The sequence below is a fragment of the Saccostrea echinata genome, unplaced genomic scaffold, assembly GCF_033153115.1.
Source record: "Saccostrea echinata isolate AGI-Se365-2 ecotype Australia unplaced genomic scaffold, CSIRO_AGI_Sech_v1 ptg000006l, whole genome shotgun sequence".
Lineage (NCBI taxonomy): Eukaryota > Metazoa > Mollusca > Bivalvia > Ostreida > Ostreidae > Saccostrea > Saccostrea echinata.
In genome coordinates, this window is record NW_026889755.1 from 7717925 (window position 1) to 7740154 (window position 22230).

At 34.4% G+C, this 22230-nt stretch overlaps 1 protein-coding gene across 1 annotated transcript; it reads left to right on the top strand.

Moving 5' to 3' along the window:
• Positions 1 to 1234: 1234 nt before the first annotated feature.
• LOC133180249 (AP-4 complex subunit epsilon-1-like) lies at positions 1235 to 18380 on the top strand. Its single transcript, XM_061314790.1, has 19 exons — positions 1235 to 1497; positions 1632 to 1703; positions 2053 to 2176; positions 2914 to 2987; positions 3133 to 3260; positions 3824 to 3983; positions 4227 to 4393; positions 4923 to 4996; positions 5250 to 5372; positions 6165 to 6274; positions 6601 to 6740; positions 7050 to 7165; positions 7920 to 8041; positions 10749 to 10970; positions 11690 to 11767; positions 12956 to 13058; positions 13679 to 13790; positions 14252 to 14429; positions 17438 to 18380. Exons 1-19 carry the CDS (start codon positions 1339 to 1341, stop codon positions 18128 to 18130), a joined length of 2955 nt encoding a protein of 984 aa, XP_061170774.1. The 5' UTR covers positions 1235 to 1338; the 3' UTR covers positions 18131 to 18380.
• The last annotated feature ends 3850 nt before the right edge of the window (positions 18381 to 22230 follow it).

The window sequence follows — 22230 nt, forward strand, 5'->3', positions numbered from 1 at the left end:
ATCCTTCCTTTTAAGTATTTATTTTGCATTAAAATACTATGATACTGTAGTTTCAAAATCAAACATCAATTAGCCAAAGCTTTTAATTACTTGGATCCGACACTTCAAAGAAGAACCGTTAGGTTCTGTGTCTTTTTGCAAAATGTTCCAGTTTTTGAAAATTGTAGTAAAACAATGGCATCCTTACAACCTGAATGTCTTAAACGTATTAGAATCCAATACTCTTAATGAAGCCTTTGATCAATTGCTTACGTATCACAACTATTTAAGAATTAACGTTTCAGTGGTATTAATAGCACTTATCAATTTGGTAGTACACATCGATCAATCTGTTTTCATTTGATTTTGTTCTCTAATGATTCAATCACCTATGTTCATGTGTTTACTGTATGCCACCAAACGATAGATTGTGAATATACATTAAAATCTAAATACTTCATCACGATGTACGTAAATATTCCAACATTTCATCAGTCGTTTCCTGAACCCCTTTATACATTGGTTAAACTTTGTGACCGCAACGTAGGGATAGGTTTTTTTTTTTAACCATTTTTTTCTTCTTTAGTCTTTTATTTAGAAGATCCATTCTAATTGTTTGCAGAAATTGTTTCAGACCATTGCGTTTAAACGCAAAAATTATTGCGTTTAAGCGCAAAAATATTGCTACGTTTAAACGCCAAAAGTACGGCGTTTAATCGCAAAATTATTGCGTTTAAACGCAAAAGATTGTGTTTAATCGCAATCTTTTGCGATAAAACGCAAAGTGCTTTGCGTTTAAACGCAGTATATATTGCGATTAAACGCAATCTTTTGCGTTTAAACGCAATGATTTTTGCGATTTAATGCAATGTTTTGCGTTTAAACGCAATAATTATTGCGTTTAAACCAATAAAAAAAATTCTCTCTGTGAGCTGGCCTCAACGAGCTTCCGTAGTTTGTTTGTTTTGTAGTTGTTGTTTTGTTTTTGTTTTTTTTTTATTGACAGTGTCTGCGTACTTTTTTTTATTATCATGAATTTGTGTAGCTGCCCCCCCCCCCCCTTTGAAAAAACGATAGTACGTGCCTGCGCATTATTTATACATGCCTGCGCATTATTTATTATGAAAAAAAGAGGAATATTTAAACTTCACAAAATTGTTATTTTTCTTTAAATAGAAGGGAAAGTAAAAATTTTGTATATTTTCATCCTTTAGTTGTACGACCTATCCATACTTCACTTCCGTTTGAAACGAAAGTAGAATTGTCAGTGAGCAATGGGTTTGCTTAACCACAAAAGTGGTTTGATGTGGGTAAATGCGGACTATCATTTATAAAATTGTGTTATAAGAGGACAACAGGATGTCTGACGTCATAGAGAAGACAATCGCTTCCCTCCCGAAATTGTTCTCAGATGGTATCCGGGGATCACCAGGGGATAAGAGCTTGTCTACTAAAAAGCTGATGGGGAGGGCATTTCATGGCTTTATTAGAAGTGTCTGCAGGTGTCGTAACTTAGCGGTAAGATTTATATCGCTCTTTTATTTCTGTTTCTTTCCTTTTCATCTCTCTCTCTCTCTCAGATATTCGATCCCTCTCTCTTTCTCGTTATACATTACTTGATGAATAAAGCAAATTGTATTTTGATAATTTAGGAGGAAAGAGCATTTGTTAGTCATGAACTGGAACAAATCAAAGAAAATCTAAGCAGAACTGGTGTTTCACAGGTAGGACATTTATCATCTTGGTGGTAAAACTACTACAAAATAATTCATTGTACCAGGAACCTACGTACTCATTATATATAACTACACTGAATTAGTATATATGAGATCATGGGTTCACAGGTGTGTAAAAGTTTATCAACTTATTGGGTCTTAGTAGCTCAGTGGTTAGAGCGCTGGCACAGTGTGCCAGAGGCCCTGGGTTCAAGTTCTGGCCGGCCAGTTGGTTCCAGCCGGCCAGTTGAAACTTGATTTTTCACCTCGAATGACAAACCTCCTTCCTTGTACTTGTTATTGTTTAATTAGTGTTTGATGTCTAATTTGTACTAAATTACTTTTACTTTCATTTCAGGACTCCGTGTGCGACTATCTATGTCGCCTCGTATTCTGTCACATTCTTGGATACGATGTCTCCTTCGGTCTCATCTACACACTTAAGCTGGCGCAGCAAGGTTCTGGACTAGAGAAAAGAATTGGTATATGTTCTTCAGTTATCAACTAGGAGTGAAACGGTTCACCGCGGTATCGATTCACCGCGGTATTTTTTCTCGGTTTGATACACAGTGCAAAATCTCTAATTTTCGGTTCAGTTCATTTTTCGGTCGGGATCGTTATTCAGTTGGGTTTGGCATGAGGTAAAACATGTTACTCAGTATAAATAAGTATAGAAAACGTAAATTTTTGATGACCGATAGTTTGTAAAATAATTTTTGACAGTCAAATAATTCTAATCAATTTCTTTTAGTCAAATTGCAAATGAAAATTCGTAAATTAAGTGACTAGATTTAGCAAAAGAAAGCATAAAACAAGGTTGAATTTGTTTCCTTCTATCAAAATGTATCGTATCGAAAATAACCGTACCGAGACAAAATTATACAATACGTATCGAACCGTGAAAGAAGTGTATCGTTTCACCCCTATTATCAACACTGAAATGATTCTAATCCAGATGCCATTAGTTCCAAAGAAATTGGCCATATTAGACAACATTTCTGATTAGACAACTGTTTAAGCAATTGAATTTACTGAAAGGGTCTTTAAGTTAACATTGTTTTACTAGGCATATTTTGGAATACACAACATCTTGATTAGACAAGTTTCACTGTATACATGTTTAATTACTGGTAATTTTTCTTTATCATAAAGGCATATGCACATTTTTCCCTCTGGGTTTTTACAACTGAAATTTTTTGTGACATTTTTTTATATACAGGTTACACCACTGCCATGTTACTCCTTCATCAGGATGATGAACTAACTCTTCTATTGATGAATACCATTCAAAAGGTCAGAAAAATCAACATCCTTAAAACACAAAAATTTGACCCTCCAAAAATCTGTTACAGTACTTAGCCATTAGAACCCCTGTCTCCAATAAAGTCCCAATTATAGTGAGCATTTTTGTAAACATTTATGCATCTTTTCATTATAGGACCTGCACAGTACTAATATTTTGGACAACTGTATTGCGCTGTCGGCTGTCTGTCATCTTGTCAGCTCAGACATTAATGTCATCAGTATGTTCTTACCACTGGTGCAGAAGAAATTACAGCATCCAAGGTATGGACATGCTACATTAATCCAGACAACTTAATCCAGATATTAATTAAAAAAGCACAGTTGTATGTAAGGTACAGCAGTGCCTCATTAATCCAGATAACTCTAAGCTAAAACCTCTAGATGATATGAATCATCTTGAGTTTTAAAATAATGAATAGGTACTTTTTCATGTGATAAAATTAATATTTTGAGATGAATGAAAATGGAAAATCATTTACTTGTATGTGTCAATCTAGATTAGTTTTGGGGAAGGGGGTATTTAGACTTAAATTCTGATGGAGTTATATTAAAATTTAAAATCAATAAAGAATAAAAATAGAAGTGGATAACCAGGGTTATAAAGAGTAAAATAGAAGTGGATAACCAGGGTTGTCCCTAAGACCTGGGGGCCGGGGAATTTCCCCACCTATAAAGACGTTATCCTCTGGTTATTCTGGTAATCCCCCTCAACTCTCTGTTAGGGGAAGAACCTCAGAACCCCTTCTACTCTTTTAATGTCCCCTTCTATTTCAATTCCTAGGGACAACCCTGGGATAACTAATAATTTCTTGTTGATTTCAAAGGGAACTGGTAAGAATGAAGGCAGCCTGTTGTATCCTGAGGTTTATAAAGACCATCCCCAGCTACCAGCGCCACCTACAGGACAACATCAGAAAGCTTCTGTATGACAAAGATCCAGGGGTCATGTCTATAGGGATCAAGATACAGCTAGAACTGCTCAGGGTAAAACTCTATTAGGTTTGTCCTCCATGGCAAACCTGACAGAGCCTATTTACCATTCTGATACAAGATCCTGTCCCCTTCTTTCAATTGGGAATTTTGATTACATTCATTTGAAAAAAAGGCATAATGGGGAAATATTGATGACTTAATTGAATAAATAATGGATTACAATATATAGCTGAAAAATACTAAAACATATAGATGCAAATCATTAAAATATTTACTAAAATTTTCTTCTTTCAGGGAGGAAATCAGAACAGCCAGAACTTAACCTCTGACCTGATCAAAATTCAACAGCAAATAATGAACAGGAGCCTCCCAGCATCCTTTGAATATCATGGCATTCCATTACCATGGTTACAGATAGACATACTGAGGGTTTTGGCAGTTCTTGGTAGAGAAAGCAAAAAGTAAAGTTAATGTTTAATAAGGATATTTTTCTGGACATGTTTGTCAGAGTAAAACGATGCAAATACAGGGTTCGAAATTCACTATATACAACTCGCAAAACGCGAGTTAGGATTCCCAAATTGCGAGTTAAAAATTAGGTAACTCGCAAAAACTTGCGAGTTGATTTTTTTGCATTGAAACTGTAACAAAATTACATAATATGACAGAACAGAATGCTTTTGATTTAAATCAGTAATTTAACTAAAGGTCACATTGTAGTTGTATTTTGTGTATTGTACAGAAGTTATACTTTTTCCTTAAGTTACATGTACAGCAAGTATTTAATTTATATAAATTTAACTTTATATGAAAATTGCGAGTAGTCTTATAAAATTGCGAGTTCACTTTCTTGGTACTCGCAATTATTTGCGAGTTGTAATTTTAGGGAGTTTCTAACCCTGAAATATAAAATAATGTAAATATGTAAATGTCATCCATAGTTTGGAGTATCAGTATGCAGTTGTTTGTTTACACACATACGTTTTTCAGGAACAGTGAAGACATGTACCCCCTGCTGAGAGATCTCTTAGATAAAATTAACATGAGAGAGAAAATGGCTTATGGTAAGATTGTAGTTACTTATCTATAGATATGACTTTATTTGGTAACTTCAAATGCTTGAGAAATCAAAAATCCCAAGACAAAGAATGAAAGTGGATTTTATTTCAGTTTCGTATTCTTCTGATTTCTAATCAGTTTTTATTTCTCTGGAAATGTTCTTCTTGAAGTACATGTATCGTTTTAGTAAACTTTCATCTGAATCATCTTAATTATGAATTTGAAAATCTTGAGCAGTATGGTAATGAATTTTTGCAGCTCTCATGTATGAATGCATTGTGACCATCACAAGTATTTTCCCTCATCAAGGACTTCTGAGTGAAGCAAGTATAAGAGTAAAGAAATTCATCTCCTCAACAAGTTATGTCCTCAAGTACATAGGTAAGTTATGTCCTCAAGTACATACGTAAGTTATGTCCTCATGTACATAAGTAAGTTATGTCCTCAGGTACATAGGTAAGTCATGTCCTCAAATACATAGAAAAGTCATGTCCTCAAGTACAGAGGTAAGTCATGTCCTCAAGTACATAGATAAGTTATCTCCTCAAGTATAGAGGAAAGTCATGTCCTCAAGTACAGAGGAAAGTCATGTCCTCAAGTTCAGAGGAAAGTCATGTCCTCAAGTACAGAGGAATGTCATGTCCTCAAGTACAGAGGTAAGTCATGTCCTCAAGTACAGAGATAAGTCATGTCCTCAAGTACATAGATAAGTCATGTCCTCAAGTACATAGATAAGTCATGTCCTCAAGTACACTGTACATGTGTAAGTTATGCCCTTAAGTACAGAGGTAAGTCATGTCCTCAAGTAAAAGAGCTAAGTCATGTCCTCAAGTACAGAGGTAAGTCATGTCCTCAAGCACATAGGTAACATATAAAGTGTGATGTCCTCACAGTGTTAACATGTCCTCAAATACAAACATTTATCCAAACATGCAAACGTGACTTTCATGTATTTTATTATCAGACTTTTAACTTTATATACTGATCAAATATTTACTATTGATAACAAAAAGTTGCCCTAGTAATCTATCATGAAATATTATAAGTGGTTGATAATTCCCCCTCCCCCCTCCCCTCCCCCCTTTTCCAGTAATTTTAGACTGCTGGATGCTTCATTTATCATCAATTCAGTTTTGATTTGAATAAAAATATTAGTAACATCCATTCCTACAGGTGTGAGGGCGCTGACACATTTAATCACTGTGAGTCCAGAGAGTACCACAGACTGTCAGATGATTGTAGTAGAGCTTCTAGATGACCCAGATCCAGCTATCCAATCAAAGGCATGTGAATGTTTTGAAAAACAACAACAAAAACTATGTTGAAAAGAAACTGCAACTTCTACAATTATATCATTGACAGTTGACATTTATTAATTACATTTAAAAAGTTTGTCTTAAATTTTTATTATGAATGTCAGAAATTAAAATATCTGGCATTTCATCATGGATTCAAGTAGACTACTGAATATTGTTTGTGAGGCTTAGGACATCACAGCAACTTACAAAAATTAAAAAAAATCTTTTTTTAATATATAGATTTTAAATATTATCTTTTTATTTTATTTTTTCTGAATCTGATAATTGTGATTTTTTTTGTTTTAACTTAGACTGTTGACCTTCTGTACAGTATGGCCAATGAGAGCAATGTCAAGGTCGTTTGTAGTAAGCTTGTGGAACATTTGGATCGTCCGGGGAGTAACTTCACCAAGTCAGAACTCGTCAGAAAAATTGTCAGCCTGACCGAGAAATATCCTTCTTTATTATTAATCTAGTTATTTGTGATTTTTTTGCGTTTTTTTTTTTACCAGACTTCAAAGCTGACAGGTCTTTTTCCTATGGCAAGTTTTGCACATTTCTTTTTTAAAAAGTGATGATCTCAGTTAATTTTGCTGAACTGAAGTGTTGGTAATTCCTTCTGTAGGAGGTTGGTAAGTTTGCATAAAAAAATTTCACTTTTACTTCTACGAATTATGATTTTATATGTTAATCTTGAAGCAGTTGGTACTGGATTGTTTCCTTATAATCTCTGCTTGTGTTTTTCTCCTTAACACAAGCGCAAATATAACCTGGATGGAGGCTGGGTCATTGACATCACTTTGATGATTCTTAAAGTGGAAAGCAACAACTTACCTGAAAACTTAGTGGAGAGACTGCTGAATAATCTAGTCAAAAGTAAGTTAAACTGGCAGCAAAAGTAGGTTAAAATGGAAACAAAAGTAGGTTAACTTGTCAACAAAAGTAGGTTAAAATGGAAGCAAAGTAGGTTAAATTGTCAACAAAAGTAGGTTAAAATGACAACAAAAGTAGGTTAAAATGTCAAGAAAAGTAGGCTAAATTGTCAACAAAAGTAGGTTAAAATGTCAACAAAAGTAGGTTAAAATGGCAGCAAAAATAGATGAAATTGTCAACAAAAGTAGGTTAAATTGTCAACAAAAGTAGGTTAAATTGTCAACAAAAGTAGGTTAAAATGTCAACAAAAGTAGGTTAAATTGTCAACAAAAGTAGGTTAAAGTTAAAATGGCAAAAAAGTGGTTTAAGATTGTAACATTAAAATATACACCCCCACTTTTATATTCATAGTGCAGTATACAAAAATCTCTTTATTTTCTAGTTTGCCTTGGTAAATATTCTTGCTCTTGGGGAACTGGAATTGTGCTGATTTTCTCAAGAACAGTTGAACTTCATTATCTCAAACACCATTGTCTCAAATCTGTGGGAAATGTAGAAGTGATTTAGCAGTCCCAATCACTTTTTCTATTATTTAACCTCATTATCTTGAATCCTCAGATAACTGGAAGTATAATGTCATTCCCGTTTGAGTTCAAGATAGTGAAACATACAAATTTTATGATTTGTTTTCCGAATGAGCTTCATCAGTTAGTAATGGTGTTTGTTTTGAAAATTATAAAAAATAAATCTTTTCCAGTTTTGGACCTACCTGTCCAAAGCAGTCGGGTACCAGAGACAATACAACATGCTGTTAAAAAGTCTGTACAGGGCTTGTTCCAGGAGAACTGTTCTAAAGAACTAGTCTGCATTGCCACCTGGGTAAATTTAATATTCTGTCACAGAGTCACACTAACAAATTCAACATACTTGCTTCAAAAGCAGCAATACCTTTCCTTCTATATTTCAACTCAATAGTGAATTCCAAAGATGTAGTGTCAATCATGCTTTCTTTTGTTCTTACATTTTTTTTCTGTATTTAATTTGTATCAAGTGGTTATATTTTTTTTCAAAGCAAGAATCTGAATTTTAATTCAGAATGTTAAGAAAGGCAGAAGAATGAAATTTTAGCCTTTTTTAGGTCACCTGAGTCACTCAGGTGACCTATTGCTATCCGTTTTCGTCCGTCGGCGTGCGTCGTGCGTTAACATTTGAACGTTTTCAGCTTCTTCTCTGAAACCGCTCAACCAATTTCAACCAAATTTGGCATATAACATCTATGGGTGAAGGGGGACAAAATTTGTGAATTTCATGGTCCCTGCCCCCCTGGGGCCTGAGGGGTGGGGCAAAAACCACTAAAATTAATGCAATCTTTAAAAATCTTCTTCTTTACTCCTGGACATCAAGCAGTCAAACTGTTAGCATGATTGTAATAAGCATTGAGCCCTCTACCAAATTTGTGAAATTCATGGCCCCAGGGTCAGGGGTTCTGGGGCTAGGGCGGGGCTATATAGATCATATAGTGAAAGTGCATTATTTCTTTGAAAATCTTCTTCTCTACCCCTGGGTATTATTGAACAAAATTGAATACATATTTATGATAAGCAAGAGTGACTTTACCAAAATTGTGAAATTCATGGCCCCAGGGTCAGGGGTTCTGGTGTTAGGGCGGGGCTATATAAATCATATAGTGAAAGTGCATTATTTCTTTGAAAATCTTCTTCTCTACTCCTTGGTATTATTGAAACAAATTGAATACATAGTTATGATAAGCAAGGGTGACTTCACCAAAATTGTGAAATTCATGGCCCCAGGGTCAGGGGTTCTGGTGCTAGGGCGGGGCTATATAGGTCATATAGTGAAAGTGCATTATTTCTTTGAAAATCTTCTTCTCTACTCCTGGGTATCATTTAAACAAATTGAATACATAGTTATGATAAGCAAGAGTGACTCTACCAAAATTGTGAAATTCATAGCCCCAGGGGCAGGGGTTCTGGTGTTAGGGCGGGGCTATATAAATCATATAGTGAAAGTGCATTATTTCTTTGAAAATCTTCTTCTCTACTCCTGGGTATTATTGAAACAAATTGAATACATAGTTATGATAAGCAAGAGTGACTCTACCAAAATTGTGAAATTCATGGCCCCAGGGTCAAGAGTTCTGGTGCTAGGGCTGGGCTATATAAATCATATAGTGAAAATGCATTAATGCTTTAAAAATCTTCTCTACTCCTGGGTATTATTTAAACAAATTAAGTACATTGTTATGATAAGCAAGGATGCTTCTTCCAAAATTATGAAATTCATGGCCCCAGGTACAGGGGTTCTGGTGCTAGGGCGGGGCCATATATATCCTATAGTGAAGGTGAATTATTTCTTTAAAAATCTTCTTCTCTGCGCCTGGGTATTATTTAAACAAACTATTAGTACATTGTTATGATACGCAAGTATGCCCCTTCCAAAATTGTGAATTTCATGGCCCCAGGGTCAAGGGTTCTGGTGAAAAAAGGGGGGGGGGCTCTATTGATTATATAGTGAAAAAGCAAAATTTCTCTGAAAATATTCTTTTCTGCTTCTGGTTAAAAAGCAAAGAAGCTAAGTGTATAGTTATGATGAGCATGATTACTTCTTCCAGAGTAGTGAATTGCATGACCCCTGGGTCAGATGTGCTGGTGTAAGGGTGGGGCTCTTGATAATGTAGTGAAAATGCATTAATTCTGTTAAATAATCCTGTCTGCTCCTTAGTGTTAATCAGATAAACAAAGTGATTACTTACATGTATGATGAATAAACTTCTGGTCCCAGGGTGAGAGACTCTGGTGTTTCTCGGTGGGGATGGGAGGTTGGGGGGGGGGGGGGGGCTGGGGGGCTCTATTGATAATGTAGTGAATCTGTAGTAAAAACTGCATTATTTCTTTGAAAATCTTCTCTGCACCTGGGCATATCAGAGGCAAAAAGAGTAAAAGTTTTAATAAATATTTTTGAACATCTGGGCCATTTTGTCAAGTGTTCTGGTCCTGGCCAGGGCTCTATTAATTTGTATTCTACTGAGGGGAGTTATTCCCCTTTGCCATTTACTTTTGATAATTAGTCACTGTAAATAATGTACTTGAAAGGTTAATAGAATAAGAGAATTTTGCAAGATTTTTTATTGTATAATACAAAAAGTACTTTCATAGTTTTATGATCAGGTAGACTTGTAAGTAATAGATAAATAAAAATGAGACAAAAATAACTTGTCTTATTCAATGTTCATCAAAGACCAAGAGAGTCCAATGTAAGAGATTTCAACAAGGAATTAAAATAGTACAGAAGCATTGATAGTTTGTTAATATACTGTATGGTGATAGTGATAAATGGGGAACAGATTAGAACCTAATTTATGAACTGTTAATGAACACTAGACTAATTATTTTGTTGAACCTGATCACCCTATTTTTCTTGCTTTTGGGCAACAAAGCTTCACTTTTCAGTTCATTTTATACTCTATGGATTCTCTAAATTGTTGTATTATACTCAGGTGACCGTTAAGGCCCTTGGGCCTCTTGTAATTTTTTTTGAATATGAAGCATTGTATTTTTCTCTTCAGATTCTAAGTGAATGTTCAAGCCTGTTGAAGAATATGCCAGAAGACAAAGTTATGTCCCTTCTTCAGAAACAGTTTCTCAGACCGTCATTAGATGTCAGCACACGTCTGTGGATTCTATCATGCATGACTAATCTATTGTGTGGGGGTATATTGAAGCCAGGGGTTGTGAAAGAGGCAGTAGAGAAAATGAGAGGAATGGAGCAGAATTTTATTTTACAGCAGGTAAATTTGTATCAGAGGAATTTAAGTAGATTTTTTTAGCCCATTTGATGAGTTTAATAGTGTAAATGCAGAAATTGTCATAAGGGGCTCATTTATGTGACATGCACGAAAAGAAATTATTGACATAAATATCTTGAATTTTGCATAAACTATGCATTATACTGGAACTATGGAAATAACCCAAACTCACAAGGTTTTTCCTACAAATTACATGATTAACAGCAAGTGTAAATTTCCTCATTTATGGTAGTTATAGAGATATGTAAATCACAAGCATGTTTTAATATCGATATTTCGGAATCCACGATTAATTATAGAAATTGAAAAGAAGATTAAATTAATGTCAGCAGCAATGATTCCAGGAGTACTGAAGATTTCTTATTTTTCCTGAGTATTTTAATATCGTGCAATGAGACTTAGATGTCAAATTTCATGAGAACATTAATTTGCGAAATGATAATTGATCAAGAGATTTTATATAGATATCAGCACCACAAAAATAAAAGCGAGGAACTTTTATTTAGTGAGAAGTGCTTGTTGCTAAATTACGCAATAATTAATTCCTCACGTTTATTTAGGAATCTTATTACAATGTAATTGGGTATTATTTCTTTTAAAAGTAACAGGAACAATCTAACATGTACTTATAGGAAACTTTGTGTTTTGGAATCACTCTTATCCATCCCAACAATATGTATAATTTGATTTTATCTCAACAGAAACTTCTTGAATGTCACAGACTCTGTGGATCACCACTTACTGTGGATCTCCATACAGAAAGACTGGATACTTCTGAGGTACCTCATATACTGCACTTATGGGCTAGGAAACTTAAACTAGGAAAGACAAACTTGTATGTACTTATTTTATTATGGAAGGTCTAAATACTCCTCCCTGAAGTGTTCTAATTCCGTGGTAGTTTTATGCAGTTAGAGTGATCTGCCCTTAGATGGAAGATGGAATAAACTGGAATATACAGTGAAGCTAGGACACAGTGTGTACTAGATAAAAGTATTCTTAACATTATATTAGTCCATGATAAAGTAATTGATTAACTTATTTGCATGATTGTATTTTCCCAATGGAAATTAAAAGCAGTAATTTTTGTTCACTAAAACTTCATTGTCTTTGAACCTGGGGAAATATGGTAGGTCCCTTATGTTGAATATGAACTAGATAAAATTTACACCTTTATATGGCATAATTTTCTCAAAGTCAAAAAATACCATTTTTTGTTAGCGTGTTCAGCTTCCTTAAATACAAATGTTTTATTTAAACCTATGAAAGATTCATTGTATTATTGACTGGAGTGTGAAACAAAGGTCTAAATATGAAATGTACATGTATTATTTTGACTGACTTGGATTAAAGAAATATTTTTGGTACAAGAAACTTTATTCATTTTTGGTTGAAAAAAAAAATGAATTGAGCAGATCATGTCATGATTCAAAATTAAGAAAAATAAGAATTATTTCATTAGTCATAAATTGTGGTTCCATCAGGAATGTGAAAGGTATTGGAGCCCTACTTTTGTATTGAGCTCCATGCTTTTTTACCTGAGGAAAACTGAGAAATTCTTGGAATGAAAATCATGCAAGAAAAAAGCCTTCAGTAAAAAACCACAGGATCTTTTCAAACATATTTTTTTATTTTAAAATAATAAAGTGATTTTTTTTTCACATGATTTTTTTCTTCCTAAATTTCACAGAAAAGCCATGTATACTGTAAAATGGGAAACGTTGACGATGTGGAAACATTGGCGAAATTGACGAATTTCTAATAGTCGTCAAAGTTTCCACTCGTCAACTTAAACACTCCTGTTAAAGAGCACTGATAAATACTGTAGATCGTCAAATTTTCCACTCACCATTTTTATAATATACCGAAATCTTCAAACTTTCAACCCTTCAATATAACCACTTTTACTGTACCTCACACTCTAAGAAATTCATATGAGACATGTTTATGTATCTGATTTGTTGCAGTTTGACTTCACTCTGTCTTTTCTGGATGACTTTGTGATCGATTCTCTGGAGAATGGAACAAAGCCTTACATGCATAGAAATCTACGGATGCCACAAGCTAAAGGTAACGTGTTAAATTATTTTTCGTTTTCAAAATGGATTTTGAGACCTAGTGTCAGAAATGGGTGTCAGAAATGGGAAAGGGGCATGGTGTCAGAAATAGGGAAAGATCCTAAAATGGGGGGGGGGGGGGCTACTGTTAGAAATGAGGGGCTTAGTTTTAGAAATGGGGGAGTAGTGTTTTGATAGAGATGATTATTGTATATGTAAATGGATTCCAGATCCACAGGCTGGTTTTCCTATTTTTTTGTGTTTCTGTTATAAATATTATTAGAAGATGAAACCTTTATCATGAAAAAGGAAAATTCAACTACTTGTATTTACATTTGCAAATGTTTTCCATTTTATAACATATTCAACTCAAAATTTATTTGAGTCTGTTTATAAACAGATTTGTCACATGAACATAATTCATGTTTATCAATAAATGATCTACAATGTACATAGTTTCTCAGTGATGTCATAATTAGTCAACTTACACAAGGTAAACTGGTCAATGTACACAAGGAAAAAGTGGTCAAGACTTCCAGCTTACTTATACATGTTCATGTACCCATGGTATTCAAGATATCAATATTTGAGGTACCAATGTTCATGGAAATTATGAAAACATTAATATTGCAGATGCATTGTTTTCTGGGTTTGGCGAGTCACAAGCTATAAATGAGTCTGTCCACTCAAACTCACCAGGAAAAGTAACAAGTCCAGGGAACAAGTCGGCAACATCTGACTCACAGTAAGTCAATAATAAGTTAGAATAAATATACGAAAAAGGGATAATTTTATATACAACAATCCATTTTTGGTCTTTGATCTTCAAATCCTATTCTTAATTTCTTTATTGGATACATAAAAGGATAACTTGCCTAAAAAAAACCAAATCAAATAGTTGCCAACTTACCATGGTATGGCATTTATTATGAAAATGAATGAAGTAGTAGTTAAATTATTAAATGGTGAAAGGGAATTTCCAGTGACTGCTGATTGTGCTTCATTATATCCATTATTTTATCCAGTCATTTTTCATTACTTTCTGTGTGAAAAATTGTTAGGCCACACAATTTTTCGTATGAATTTACAATATCCTTGCTTGATATAAACATGTCAGCTGTATTTTGCCTCATGGAGAAGAAGACAATTTAGTTGAAGCATACGTAAACTTACCAGTACTCTTGACAATGTAATTTAACCTTACAGAAATGTTGACCTTAAACTTGAGGGTGTCAGCAAAGTTTGGGGAGAGGAAGGATTTTTGGAGCAAGAAACCAGACAAGGATATATTCATAATAAAGAGTCTGATGAAAAACAGAGGGAACTAGACAAGAAAAGAGAACTAGCAGCAGCTCTTTTCAGTGGATTTGACATTCAAAATAAGGTATGGTATACCCTGCATTTAATTATTACAGTGAAAAACTGTCAAAATCCAACACCTGTGCAATCCATTTAACTGTGAATCTCAACCTTTATTTTCATTCCCCTTTTGTTCTATACACTGTGTAATCAGACACCTTGTCTATTCTGACACAAAATTTATCTCCCTGTGCATGTCGGATTAGACAGGTTTCACTGAGCAAACAGAGAAAGGAAGATTAGCAGTAATGTCATTTACATGCCCTGTTAAAATTGATTCAGTGCAATAGAGGAACTGCAGTTGACAAAGTACATGCATTAATGATTTGGGGGAAAATGTTGACAAACTGTATCTAAGACATCACAAACCAGGGGGATTTCATTTAATCTCAAGAAAAGAAGGAAAAGAATTTTAAGACTAAAATTTCTTTTCTAGAAAAAATGCAAGCTTACCTTATCACTTTTTTAGCTCACCAAGGGCTCAAGTGAGCTTTTCTGATCAAAATTTGTCCATTGTCTATTGATGTTGTTGGCTTTGCTGCCTTCATTGTTGTTGTCATTGTTTTAAACGTTTCACATTTTCATCTTCTTTTCAAGAACCACTGGGCTAATTTCAATCAAACTTGGCAGAAAGTATCCTTGGGTAAAGAGAATTCAAGTCTGTTCAATGGAAGGCCACACCATCTTCCAAGGGGAAATAATGAAGAAATAGTGAAAATTGGGTGTGGTCAAATTGTCTTCTCAAGAACTACTGGGCCAAAAAAGATTAAACTTATGTGAAAGGCTTCCTTACATAGCTTGGATTCAAGTTATGGTAGATCTACAATTGGCGATCAAAGTTTTACTAGGGAATACATAGAAAAAATCTTTAAAAACTATTTTCTCAAGAATAGCAAAGCCATGATCATTTTTTTATGGAAGCATCCTCAGGTGTCGTAGATTCAATTTTGTTCAAATCCTGATGTGCAGGGTAGGATTAGGCCACAGTGGGCTATATAGGTTTTAATAGCGATTCTCTGTAACCACTTAAACTTCTTTGCCACGCATGGTCACCGATTTTGATGAAACTTCGCCCACTATTACAACTTGACACCAGAAACATATATCAAATAAAATTTCGTTGCTATGTGTCTTGGTTGCCATGATAACAGCCAGAAAAGTTGAAAAAATTGAGATTTTCAGCTACTTTAAATCTTTTGTGAGCCTTAATAAAGACAAAGAAAAACAAACAAACCATTCTCCCAAAAACATGACACCTTGTTGCCACTTATGCTATAAAGAAACTATTTAGAATTTATCTCTAAGTAAGTGGTAACCATGGGTACATTTGGAATACATTTTAGATGCTGAAAAATGCTGAAAAATGCTCTATAGTCACAAATGATATATGTTACATGATCAAACTCAATCAACAACGTAAGAAAAACAATGAAAAATATTTGACCTCATGTAGTTAGGTATTGGCAATATTATTCTAAAAATAACTTTCATGGTTGCCATGGTAACACAGTGCCACCATGCAAAATCTGTTGTTATGATTGGGTTAATGCTACTATCGTGAGGAAAAACAATAAAATTCATGACTGGCACATATGCATCCTTAGGACCTTGCAACACCGACAACATAAGAAAAATTGAGATTAATTGTTACTTTGCAGTGTAACCATGGAAACAACGTACTAGTTGTTTAAAGTGATATTTTTTTGCTGCTTTAGGAATTTACTAACCTTTTAATCAAGAAAAATATTATTTGAATCACCTTGAATAGTACTTATCTCGTAGAACTAAAGTTGAATATCATATATTGATAAAGGTTGTTGAAAAATACAACACTGTTGCTATGGTTACCAATAAGAGAAAATGTTCGATTTTGTTAATTTTTTGTCAATATTAGACCCTATGTGCCAGCTTTTTGCATCCAGTTAGAGATTGGGTGATAGTCAAAATTGAAAGTCAGGTTAGTTGTTCACATATACCAATCATTAAAGTTTTGGGAATCTACATACAACGGTACGTGTCCAAGGAAACAGAGTATTTTTCAGATTTTTATGCATGTTTTTTTCGCCTTATTTCCATAGCAATGCACTATTTAAAGAACTGAAATTGAATTTTTTGAAATGGGAAAATTAGGGTCACACCAAGGCCTTTAAAAATTGATCATCAGTTATATAGAAATATTCTTTTTAAAAAGATAGGATAAGATTAAAACACTAAGAGAGTAAATTTAAAATCCCTTCGTGGTATTAAAACCATGGCAACCATTGCCAACCTATAAGAAATATCATATTTTGTCCTTGGTATATGTTACAAGGATCTCTTTCCTATTATTTGCTTGCATTTCAACCTATAATTGTTTTTATTCTTAAGTGTATGACTTTATAAAATTAAATGAACAAAATTATTACTTTTGAATACTTTGTTTCCATAGTAACGTATATTATAGATAATTTACCAAACATGTTTATCATGCATTTAAGACCTCAGGCCTTCAACTTTCAGAAACAGTCATTGCCACTTGTTTGCTTTGCTGCAAACGTTAACTGTGGGACTCTGAAGATGTTGAAAAATGCCATTTTTCAAACTTTAGGACATGTTGCTATGGTAACCATGACACGTAGCAACCAATTTTTGCCTGATTTGAGTTTACGGTATCAAAGACTTTTATCATAGAGAGTTTGGAGAAATTCTGAGACTATGCGTGCCACAGCTTCTATATAAAAGTTCAAGTCATTACAGAGAATGGCTCTTAAATAGGAATACACGGAAATTCTTTTCAAATCTTCTTTTCAAGAACAACAAAGCCATCATTAGTCATTTTACATGGAAGCATCCTCAAGTATTGTAGATTTAGTTTTGTTCAATTCATAACCCCAGGGGGAAGGGTGGGGCTACAATATTTGATCAAAGTTTTACAGGGAAAATACTCTGCTGATGGAAAACAGCAGGGCCAAAGTAATTCAGATTAGCATTGTGGCCCATTGGCCTCTTGAATTGAAGTAGTGATACTTATTTTTTTCATGAAATTGTCTACAGGTTGGTGAGAAAGAGACTGAATTACAGGATCCATGGTCTGAGGAAGTTCCCCTAACACTGAATTCTACCCCCACAGACTGGAGAGCTCTTAGTGCCGAAGAAACCGAAAAGGGAGATAATTCAAATGAATTCTTAGTAAATGATGAGACTAGAACATCCACCAATTCATTAGATTTTTCAGAGACTAAGATATTGTCAGAACAAGTCACTTCCAGTGATGGACTACTTTCAGTTAGTGAACATAATTTAGATGTTGATGACCGTAATAAGAAGAGTTTTTCAAATAATCAACTGCAATACCACGAAAAGGACTTCAATTTAGAGAAAGCAGAGTTTTACAGCAGAGAACCCCCTCCCCTATGTAGTGAAGACTTTTCTGAAGATGGAATGAGTTTATTCGATAAGCAGCCATTTTCTGGTTGTGATGAAGATATGGATGAAGGGAGCCTCATGTTTAGTCAGGAAAATGTGGAAAGTTTCAGCCAGTTAAATTTAGATACCTCCCAAACCAAAGATGAAGAAAGTGATAGTTTATTTAGGAAAACGAAATTAAATTCTTACAGTATACAGAGTGATTTTCCAAACAAAGAAGCAATTCAAAGAAAAGTCAGTGTTGACGAGGACAATTTATACAGTCAGTATAATACATTAAGTGATAGCGATGATTCTGATAATGGTGATAATGTTAGCTAAAACATCAACATTCTAGGTATTTATTAATTGAGTTATATGATTGATAAAAGCTAAACATAAACTTGTAATTTTACTTGACAACATGTATTTGGCTTAAAATACAATCTCGGGGATTTTTGCATATATACATGTGTAAGTGCATATTGTCTTCCCAGCAATGTTAAATTGTTATTTTGCCCAAACACAAGTGTGATTTGCGTGATAACTGTGATAAAAGTTCATGAACAATATATGGAGTAAGACACACAAATATTATTGCTTTCTTATTTACTCCACCTGAACTATACACTTTAAGTGAGCTTTTTGATCCACAGGATAAATCTATACCAGTCAACTGAATTGTCACTGAAAGGTCTGGAAAGGTTACTGGATGGCAGAGCTCTACCATTCAGTCACTTTTCAGTAGATTTTCAGTCACCTTTCAGTAATAACTGATTGATGTACATGTAGATTTATCCTTTGATCACACATTGTCCATGTCTGTTGTGTATCATCGCACACATTTTCAACTTTTCTAGAACCACTAGGCCAGTTTCAATCAACATTCGATAAAGCATCAATGGGTAAAAAAGGAGATTCAGAATTGTTTAGATGAACAGGCACACTCTCATTCAAGGAGGATGATAAATATAAAGAATAGAATTGATGTCAAAATTAGGGCCTTATGGGGCATAACATATTACAAATTACTCTTTTCGCCCATCCCAAGTTCTCCAGCCCCTAGAGTTAAACCTGATGTTTTTTTTTTGTTTGTTTGTTTGTTTGTTTGTTTGACGTGCCTTCGAGAATTTTTCACTCATATTGAGACGCAATCATATGCTGGTGGAGGGCAGCAAAATAATCATTTGGCAATACGCATGATTTGAACAAAATGGCAACTTGTGTAGACATTTGTCTACGTGTTATTTTTCTACTCTTAGCCCCGATCTGTGATCTGAAAAAACCTAAACCTACACTAAATATCAGTACTTGTATATCAATCTGACAAGTTGTTGCTTTTCCGTTTTGAAGATTTTTCCTCTATAATCCAATGTAAAATTATGACTCGCTTTTGTGGATTTGTCCTAGCCAAAGGGACATATGATAAATAAATCGAATTTTAACCCCCACTACAGGAGAATGTTCCCCTCTCATTATGTTTTATTGTAGTCCAGGCCCCGAGATCATGAAACATCTTAAGCTTAAGTCAGAATCTTCATGTTGTACTAAAATGTTGGTCAAGCACCCCAAAATCAACTTATTTTTTCAAAATTGCTTTCCAGAAGTGTTGTTAACTGCAATTTTAGAGATTAATTCAATAATTAATGAGCATTTTACAGGCGATTGAAAATCTGACATGAGTCTAAGTCTGTTTCATGTTCCTAAGGACTGGTATTCTTGAGAATAATTTTAAAGAATTTTCCTTATTCTAATATAAATCCACTATTTTGGATTCATCTTATTCCCGATTGTAAGAGCCATAATTTGAACAAATCGTAACGTACATAACGTAGTTCACTGCAGGGTGATGTTTGCAAAATCTCAGGGCCACGATAGGGTTAAAGTTTAATGTTGGAAAATATAGGGAGCATTCTTGAAAATCTTTCGGAACAGCAGGGCAAATTATAAATATATAAATTGCAAAATCATAAAGCGCGCTTTTGTGATATTCTTCTCAAAAATATATATTCAATCTATTCAATAGATTTTAACCGTTCACGGTAGCTCAGTCGGTAGAGCGCTCGCTCCGTGATCGGGAGGTCGTGAGTTCGAATCTCGGCCGTGACTGACCTAAGTCGATAAAAAAAAGGGTAGCAACTGTTCCTTCGCCATGCGCTCGGCACTTTTGAAGTGAAAGTTGCGGATCCTTCGGATGAGACCTTAAAAACCTAGGCCCCGTGTCACGGCAGGCGTTGGCACGATAAAGATCCCTCACTGCTCAATGGCCCCGAGTGCCGAGTAAAGGTAAAAAATTTGAAGCCCTTCACCGATATATGGTGACGTCTCTATATGAGTGAAAAATTCTCGAATGGGACGTTAAACAACATACAATTAATCAATCAATCAATAGATTTTCATTAGATTGCATGTTAACTAAAGTACAATTCCATTTAAAAAAAAAAAAAAAGAAAAAGTCCATACTTTTCTGATCTCAATTGGGTTCCTTCCTTTATCTTTGAAAAAAAATTCCTTAATCTATCTATCCCAATGCCTTTCAAGAATCAGTCTACGCCGAAATATGGCTGAAATATTGCCGATTCGGCACTAAACAATATCAATCAATCAATCAATTAATCATCATTACAGCCATCATGCATACACGCGTCCTGCCCAGTTTTGTCCAAATAGTTATTTCTCTAAATATTCTACTACAGCGTAACATTCTGTTGTGCGCTGTCTCTTACTTGCATCTGTCTACCTTTTAAACCTTGATTAAAGACACAGCTTACTTTGGAAAACTTTTTACAAACGTATTTCATGTCATTTTTTATGTCCCCGTAATCGAAGATTCCGGGACATATAATTTTTGTCCTGTCCGTCAGTCTGTCTGTTTGTCCGCAAAAACTGAAGCCTTACCCATAACTTTTGATTGGTTGGAGCTATGGATTTCATATTTCACATGTGTATTCCATGTGACAAAATCCTTGGGTACCATCAAATTTGTCCTTGACCTATGAGTTTGACCCAGTTTTGCAAAATTTTATCGGACTTTACTTGGCCATAACTTTTGATTAGTTGGTGCTAGGGCTTTCATACAATGTACTTCACATGTATATACCTTGTGGCAAGACCTTCCTTTGGATACCAAAAACTTTGACAGTTTGACCTTGACCTTGGAGTACGACATATTATTGAAAAAAACATTAATCTTAGCCATAATTTTTTAACAATTTTGGCCCATTGACCTTGACCTTGAGTTTGACCTACTTTAAAAAACTTTAACCTTGGCCATAACATATGAACATTTGATTCTACCTTTCTATTTCACCTAACATTAAAGTGGACTTCATGTAAAATCTCCACAATTTGCAAAAATCTCACAAAGATTGAAATTATTGGCTATGAAATAGCATACTCGCACGAAAGAGGCCAAAAAGGACCGTTTTCTCATACTATAACACAATTTTTCGATATGAGTGGGTGTCACAGATTGTCGAGCGGATTTATCTTTTAACTAATTAAAATACAACTCAAATGCTTTTGTTTACAATTTACATGTTTAATTAATGATGATACTATATACAAATGTCATTGTTGTTGTTTGTCGTAATTTCCCGTCTCGCCGCTGGCTTTTCCACCTCAAGCACTGCCATGAATCACAAGGGTACATACATGTAAAAACAAAGATGTAAGAGGAGATAGAGGCGTCCTCCTCTCTGGACTGCCGCGTCCAAACTAACTGGCACGGACTGGCGGGTTTTAAGGTCCAGTGAACTGAGGTTCAGTGAAGGATATGTACAGTAATAACACATTTAAAACGAAGGGGTTCCCCACGGGATATTTACATGAAATTTAAAACACATTACCAAAAATATGATAGGATGATTTTAATGTGACAGTGGGTCTTGGCTCCATTTTTTTGAAAGTTAATCCTTAAAGTTTGCGTAAAAATATACATTTTTGGTTAAACATGGAGCAAAGAACCATTATACCATAAAAATACATTATTATGACAAAACATTCGCATTTTTTCCATATTTTCAAGGGTCATATCAAAAACACGATGTAAATGTCAGTATTTATCAGGAGCTGTGAAGCGTAGTGGTTAGCGTGTTGGTCTCAAATGAAAATGATATTAAGTATTTTTATTGCCAGGGTTAGAACGGCACGAATACCACACTATTTTTAAATAACAGAATAATTTTTGCCGAGAAAATTTTCTTCAGAAAAGTTTTGTTCATCTTAATTTCATAAATTTCAATAATGAGAACTTTACTCTAAATACTAAATTCACAAACTGTATATGATTTTTATATATCATAAGCTAAAGGCATACTGCACGCCTTGTTCACCCATCTCCTTTAACCTTCACCATATCTTTTCAACGCTTGGTGTTAGGGCTTTCATATTTCACAGGTATATTCCTCGAGACAAGACCTTTCTTTGGGTACCAATATTTT

Excerpts from the sequence above, each read along its gene's own strand:
- LOC133180249 (XM_061314790.1), top strand. The coding sequence starts at position 1,339 with ATGTCTGACGTCATAGAGAAGACAATCGCTTCCCTCCCGAAATTGTTC. Across the intron at positions 3,261-3,823 it reads AAGAAATTACAGCATCCAAG|GGAACTGGTAAGAATGAAGG; the intron begins GTATGGACATGC and ends TTGATTTCAAAG. Across the intron at positions 11,768-12,955 it reads AAAGACTGGATACTTCTGAG|TTTGACTTCACTCTGTCTTT; the intron begins GTACCTCATATA and ends GATTTGTTGCAG.